Genomic DNA, 7,693 nt, shown 5'->3' on the forward strand with positions numbered 1-7,693 from the left:
ATGTACATTAGTTTTGATCTGTAGTAAGAGCACAAAGGGAAGGATGACACTCCCTTTTGAGAAGTTGTGCAAAAGAGACTAAAACTATGCAAAAAATTATAGTCAAGATGGAGACCCCTGGCTTTATCACCTTAAAGTACAGTATTATATCTATGGCTAAATTGCACAAAATTATTCCATTTAGAGACATAAGTCTATCTGGGATATTTCCTCTTTACTTTTCAAGATTGTTATAGATAAGTAGGAAAATGAGTAAACAGTGCTTAAGTTGTTGGCATAAGGTCATGGGGCTTTTATACAATATTGTTACTGAGCTGTTCCTCCTTTTTGTTCTTCCATTCCAGCTCATGAATGTCCTCCAGGTAAAGAATATAGAGCATGTGGTCCTATTAAAGAGACGACCTGCAAATCAAGGTAAAAAATTCCTTCACAGTTAGTTATAGCTTGTACAACTATTCAATTGTATCTAATGCACAGGTGAATGAGCAAAATCAACCTCCTCTCATTTCTTAAACTGACAGTCAAATTTATTAGCACTATTCTGTTGACCCTAAATCTGAGTGCCTGAACTGTTTCTGTTTCTGTTGTTTGGCTATATCAAACTGACACTGCAAACCCCAGTCACAAATGGGCAGATCATTTGCCACTGTATTTTCAGTGAAAGGTTATTTTGCATAATCCTCCTGTATGTGCCTATGACATTAATGGCCTTTCTCTGAACATTTTGTCTTATAGAGGACAGAATGAGACATCAACTAAACAAGTGGAAGGCTGTTTCTGCCCTAATGGAACCATGCTGTATGACTCTGGTGTGGATGTCTGCGTGAAAACCTGTGGTGAGTTTTACTGCTTCACTTGGATGCATGATTGTTCCCTCTTTGTTTCCCTCCATGTATACAACAAAGATTTGACTGTGTGCAGTGCTCATACAATGTATAGTAGAGATGCCTCCTCTTATATGACTGGTAATGGAAATTTATTTTGGTATTTTCCAGGCTGTGTTGGAGTGGATATGGTATCAAGAGAGGTATGATGCTATATGCTTTTGGATTTCAAGTAGAAGTTTGGGTGGGGAGGAGAGGAGAGTGGTTTTCACTGGTACAATCTTGTTTTGTCATCTCTTTACTTTGTAGTCCTGGTTTTACTTTTGTTCCTTTTAATTGGTTACTATGCAATCACTCATTTTATTGTTTTTCAATGGCAGTTTGGAGAAAAGTTTACAGTGGACTGTAAGGACTGTATTTGCCTGGAAGGTGAACATGGCATTGTATGTGAGCCTCATGTATGTGATCAAAAGAAGGTCACTTGTGAAGGAGAAGGCTTCTATGAAGTCACTGAAGTCAATCCTAAAGACTCCTGCTGCCCTCTTTTCACTTGCAGTGAGTTTATACTCTTGTTTCTAGTCTTTCTCTACCTCTTGGAAATAGAAAGGAAAAGAGACTGAACTACCTTAGTACCAGAGATCTACTGCAGGGAGTCACAAAATAGTATCTTTTCACATGCTTTTAAAAATCAACTTGCCCAGTGCTAGGGAAAATACATTTTAATATTGCAATGAATCAGTATAACTGAATTTACAGTTATGGGACTCAACATAACTAAAGCTATAGTTATTGTGTTCAGGGCCACATTTTATTTAAGCAAAATGCAGAGAGATTATGAAATTCTCTGTGGATTTTCATTTTCCAGCAGTTGCCTAAGATCATGGAGAGAGTAGGAGTTGTTCCCTACTTCTTTGCATAGAATGGTGATACTTTATTAACACAGCATAATTGCACAGTAGAAAAAAATTCATAAACTAATACAGTACCCCATATCCAGTGCCTGGATTTATGAGGAAAAATGTGTTCTCTATTTGCAATTTGGATTTTTTTGAAGATGATCTGGACTGTTTCCTAGCAATAGAAAATTCATCGTGAGTGCTTTGATAGGTGCTTATTTCTAGTAGCTGTGAATTAATGTATTTTCTAGCTTATGATTTTTATTTTTCTTTTCCTCAGAATGCAATACAAGCTTGTGCACAGCTAAAGCCCCCAAGTGCTCACTGGGATTTGAAGTTCATTCTTATATTCCCAGTGGTCAGTGCTGTCCTGTATACCAATGTGGTAAGTCCCTTGGAAATATATTACAAAGATCAGCCTTATAGTTCTGTTTATTACATAATTTAGCATTACACTTAATAAGACTGTGCAATAGCCTTTTGAAAGAGTTGTTAAACACAGTCAGATTCTACAAATTCACTACTATTAAAATTGGTTATTAGTGCTATAGTTATGAAACTAGGAAAACAGATACAGCTCAGGTGACTCAAGTTCAATTTCCTGCTTATAAATAAATGGAAGAACAGCTACAGAATTAACTGGGATGATGGTCTCAGCTTAATCTAGCAAAGTCCCTAGAAGCATCCCCAGTAAAAGACAGATTTGCAGTTCTTGCTAACTGAAACAAGGAAGCACTTGTATCTTTTAAGTGGACATTCTTGGCTACAAACTGTACTGCATATTTTGGGACAAATCTTTTTCCCTTCTTTCACATGCAGTATTAGTTTTTATAGTTTATACATGTTGCATCTGCTACCAGAACTGGGGAATAACCATATGAATTGTGATTCATTGTGGAAGAAATTAGTTGGATTAGAGTGAGTTGAAGACATTTTTTATTCATTTTTCCTATCTAAACTTCTAACTCCTTGCTTATTAACAGTTCCCAAGGGGGTTTGCGTACATGAGAATGCTGAGTTCTTGGTAAGTTCTGTTTCAACAGTCTTCAAAAATGCTTAAAAGACCGTTAGTATATTTGATCAGAAGTGCTATGAAAAGGTTTATCCAGTACAATAGATATTTTATACATTTTCAAATTTATGCCAGGAGTTTATCAATTTCACAAAGCTAAACCTTTTTTGAAAAGTTTCCTGGAAACTTTTTTTGAAAAGTTCCTGGAAACTTTTCAAAAGGAAAGAAATTGAAGAGCTGCATGTACGTCAGTATCATAGAGGAATTTGGGTTAAGTGTGCTAGCATTTAAAAAAGTCAGTCCACATTTACTGTCAGCACACTATTGCAGTTTTAAGACTCTGTTTTCAAAAACTAAAAACCATATAAATAAGTATTATTCTAACCAAATTTAGATTTCTAATTCTCTTGGGTCTAGTAATTGTACCTTTTCTTTTAATATCAGAGTTTGTCATTGATATACAGGACTTCAATAAAGACACATTCAATTATATTCAGTATTTTAAATGTTGTCTTCTTAAATGACTAGCCAAATAGCTATCCAGTTGTCTTTATCTGATTCTTTTCCTTTTCCATTGCTTCATTTGCAGATTTTTAAAAAATTAATAAATATCTGTTTAAACATGTAATAACTCATTAATATGTGATTTTTTTCCTTTAAATGTGTAGCCCAACTCCTCAGTCTTTGTTGACAAGTGCCAGAATTGTGTCTGCACAAATGATGTTAACGTCAGCACTCAACTGAATATAATCTCCTGTGAACGTGTCCCCTGCAACACATACTGTCAACCAGTAAGTGGCAAACTTAAAGAAAAACAAGACTCCAAAGTATCTTTGAACTCCAGTTTGACCAGCGAGTGGTATTAAGCAAAGGACAGGGAGCTGAAACCTAGAGACCAACTCCAGCATGGATATCAACTGTTCTTTGAGCAATCTACTGCCTGAGATTAACTGTGTAACTGTCAGCATTCAGCTCACACTGGCAGAATTAGCTGGGAAATTTCTGTAGACCACATTGTGGAGTAATATTTAATTACTATGCATATTTATTCTAGTGCTTTAATTTATTCCATTTATAACCTGCTGCTATCACTTGTCTCCTGTTGATTTGGAACACAAAAAGGCACAAATCTTGAGTGCACTTCAAAGCGTAATCAATTTATGAATTCATATGTTTTCATTTATTTTTCAAAAATTATAGTGCTATTGTTTTTAATTACTTTTAATTTCTAGGGATATGAACTTAAACCAGTGAAAGGCGAATGCTGTGGAAAATGTGTGCAGACCAAGTGTATTATAAAGACATCAGACAATTCTGAACTCATCTTGAGTGTAAGTATGCTCTATGTCTTAGTTCTCCACCAAATCTGTAAAGTTCCCAGTTCCAAAAAGGGAACTCCCCATTGCCAGAGACAAGGCTTTAGTATAAGCTTGCACCTGAAAGATCAAAATCTCAAAACCTAGCTACAATTTTTTCACCTGAAGGTAGGTTTCATCAAATAAAATTATCTGTAAGGCCCTTCCTGGAATGAGAAATCCAATACCATTGGAAGGGGTTTTCTTCCAGTGTCTGGAAACTTCAGCTTTTCTGTGTTATTTGATTTCAGTATGCTGAAAAACACTATTAAAGCCTGCATATGCAACAATTCTATTGCTGTAGTAGGAGGAAGGTTTAGGGTCTTTCTTAATTAATATAAAATAGTCTAGTTTTTTGAAGGCAAAATCCATTGGCATGGATGATTTTGGTAAAGTACTCCATGTACTTTAGAGACATTTTTCTTTCTTTCTCAAGGAAAATACCATATAAAACTGAAATTCTCTCAATGTAGGGCGTATTGCAATACATGTCATGATCTGTATCCCAAATGGCTGTTAACCTAAAAATAATTGACTGGGAAACAAGATGAAAGTTATTATCAGAGGGCAGTAAAATTTCTGTCTCAGCTCCCTTCAGCTATCCTTATTACATTTTGCATTTCTCTTGCAGCCTGGAGACTTTAAAAATGATCCTCACAACAACTGCACCATTTATAGCTGTGTAGATGTCCATGACCAGCTTATTGCTTCCACATCTGAGATTACCTGTCCAGCATTCAATGAAGACAGCTGCAAACCTGTAAGTAAAAATGGAAAATTTACCCTCTACTCCATACATAGATTACTTAATTTTATTTCAGCCATCTAACTAACAACAAAAGTAAAATTTAGCTCCGATGGCCTTTCATCATAATTTCTCAGTCCTTAGGGCAGAAGTTCTAGATGCACCCATGCACAGCCCTAGAGAGTATACAAAATAAGATGCCTGGGTGAGAATTCAAGGTTTATAATTGGTAGCTGTCTCTCAGTGGCCAAAATACTGGTCAGCACCAAGATACTGAATCTTAGCTGACTGCTTTGTTTGGGGTTCCGTCTCGACAAAATCCAGGTTTCCTTGAATGCTAAAACACAAGCTGTTCAGTCAGTAAGTAGATTGGCAGTAACACTGTGCATAGTTCCCATTCAAATACAGAGGACTCTGAGAAACCATTTGTTGGAATTGCTTCTGAGCAAAAATTTCATGATGTTAACTGTAGACTTCCTTCAAAGAATTGTTTGTATTTTCACAGTCCTTTGTGAAGTCGGGAAGAGGCTGTTATCTTTGGTTATTTAGATCAATGTTACAGTACAATAACCAGTTTTCACTGGTTATTTACAGCCACTGATGTATTGCTCTCCTCAGGTTTTGGTCTTAATGCCTTTTTAATATAGAAAAATAGTATAATGTAATTTTTTTTTGTTTCTTTTTTATTTTAGGGAACTATTTCATTCTTACCTAATGGTTGTTGCAGAACATGTAAGTATGCCAGTGTGTCTGAATCAACAATACAGAGAATGAATTGTCTTCTTAAATCAGCCCATTTTCCAGATAAATTTGTATTTAAATAGATACTTCTACGTTTATATTTGTCATTCCAAGACTTCACTGTCTGATCTCTCTGGAGAAGTTTGAACTTAAAAGGCAGAAAGAGCACTTAAGGCAATTCTTTGAGTGCACTAGTGAAGCCCAGGGAATGCTGAGGTGCGAGGGACTTCTGGAGTTATTTCACTGAAAGTATTTTCTGCTCTTTCCCTGTAGGTGCCCCTCTGGACAGCAGCACACCGTGCTCTGTGCGCCACAGAAAGGACTTTATTGTCTACAATGGCTGCCGCTCCGTGGACAGAGTTGACATGACTGAATGTGAAGGAACATGTGGAACCTTCTCGCTGTAAGTAAACTCACCAGACAATGAGATTTAAGTCCTGGTGGCACTGAGCTTGTTTATATAAAAGGAACAATAAATAGTAGACTACACAATGGTAGAAGACCTGGAACTATCTGCTTCATGAATCATGGACATAAAATCATGGAATCTGTGACTGACGAGCTGATTTGTTGTCATACAAAGCAGAAAAGTGTATTAAATTGGCTTGGGATTCAGACAGCTATGATAAGGGCTATTCATCCATTAAGAGCTGGCTTTGTGTCAGACCACCTAGGCTAGAAATTGTCACAAAAGAACATGGATTATTTCCTGTAATGAGAATGAGCCCAGAGAGCAGCCAGACTTGCAAATGGAAGTGGAAAAGCTGCTACTCAATAGTTAACAGCTAAAATGAAATACACATACATCTTTCAAAGGAAGATTCAAATATGCACAATTTTTATGCAGTGAAGAAATGAGAGATTGTTTGAGTTGTGGTGTTAGTAGAGTAACTTGAGTACATTTTTCTCTGAAATGAGAGGATATATTAAAAATTGATTATAAGGAAGTGGTTAGTAGGACATCTGGTAATGAGCTACTAAAACACTGCAAAACCAGCTCTAGCTCTCCAAAGAAACTGTCACTTACTGCCTATCACTGAGCTTGCCACAGTGTACCTTACATGGATGAAAACTAATCTTCAGTATCACATGGAACTCTGAGAAGCCAGGGAGTTTATTAGTATTTTGAAATTCCTGATCATCTTAGGGTCTTGTTGTGTTTCTTCTACCAAATGCAAGAAAAAGATCGATTTTGTCACAGCTTATAGCCTGATATTGACAGATTCTTCAGGTTAGGAATGGTGCTTAGGAAGCTGATGGATACAAGATTGCAAAAAATACTTTGCAGTGAGATGGGAACAGAAAGAGCTGCTGCTTCCCCTTTGTGTTAACATTGCCCTGGTTGGGTTAGGCATTTTACAATCACTGCTCTGTCAGATGAGCTTAGCACTTCCATTAGCCACAGCTGTGGCTCTTCTCACAGGAGTTCTGTACCTGATTCCACCCTCTCCTGTACATTGGCTTCTGGCACTGAGTAACATTGCCATTTTGCATGTTGACAGATACTCTGCTGAGGCCAATTCCATGGACCACAGCTGCTCCTGCTGCAGAGAAACAAGCACCACTGAGAAGTACGTGGTTCTGAAATGCCCTGGTGGGCACGCAGTGTCACACAAGTACATCTACGTGGAGAGCTGCAGCTGTCAAGACACTGAATGCCAGAGGCCAGAGTCCAATGAGCTGCAGAACAATGAAGTAAATGACAAGACCACCGCCCTGAACAGGATCAAGAGAGCCATCAGCTTAACATCAAAATGAAGGCAAAAAACCCCTCTGGCATTATTGACTGAAAGGACTGTGAACCATTCTTAGCTTCTCTTACTACTTTTGAACTTTACTTTTCCCAGTAACTGCATCCTGTTTGTTCTCTAATTAATTAACTGTGCCCTATTTATTTGTGCACAAAATAAGAACACAAATTTGTATTCTTACAAGTGCATAACCTCTTGAGTCCTTTCCAAATCCTCTGAATGATTAAAAGCACATCTCAAAAAGCATGGCTTTTGTACTCATTTTTATACAGTCTTGATGAATTTTAGTTTGAAGAGAGAAGAAAAGTTGTTTTTCAAGTTATAGGAAGTCAAGTGGTTTCCAAAATTTTTGGGGTATCTACTCATGTC

At 37.0% G+C, this 7,693-nt stretch overlaps 1 protein-coding gene across 1 annotated transcript in view; it reads left to right on the plus strand.

Annotated features, from left to right (window-relative positions):
* Positions 1–7,331, plus strand: part of MUC2 (mucin 2, oligomeric mucus/gel-forming) — a 61,058-nt gene extending 53,727 nt beyond the window's left edge. Inside the window, exons 54-65 of the mRNA XM_064714904.1 lie at positions 348–414; positions 736–836; positions 996–1,027; positions 1,205–1,379; positions 2,001–2,105; positions 2,704–2,744; positions 3,401–3,523; positions 3,965–4,063; positions 4,719–4,847; positions 5,525–5,564; positions 5,847–5,976; positions 7,076–7,331. Coding sequence (XP_064570974.1) covers positions 348–414; positions 736–836; positions 996–1,027; positions 1,205–1,379; positions 2,001–2,105; positions 2,704–2,744; positions 3,401–3,523; positions 3,965–4,063; positions 4,719–4,847; positions 5,525–5,564; positions 5,847–5,976; positions 7,076–7,331 — 1,298 coding nt within the window. The remainder of the gene's footprint in view (positions 1–347; positions 415–735; positions 837–995; positions 1,028–1,204; positions 1,380–2,000; positions 2,106–2,703; positions 2,745–3,400; positions 3,524–3,964; positions 4,064–4,718; positions 4,848–5,524; positions 5,565–5,846; positions 5,977–7,075) is intronic.
* The last annotated feature ends 362 nt before the right edge of the window (positions 7,332–7,693 follow it).

Source organism: Zonotrichia leucophrys, chromosome 5 (assembly GCF_028769735.1).
Source record: "Zonotrichia leucophrys gambelii isolate GWCS_2022_RI chromosome 5, RI_Zleu_2.0, whole genome shotgun sequence".
Lineage (NCBI taxonomy): Eukaryota > Metazoa > Chordata > Aves > Passeriformes > Passerellidae > Zonotrichia > Zonotrichia leucophrys.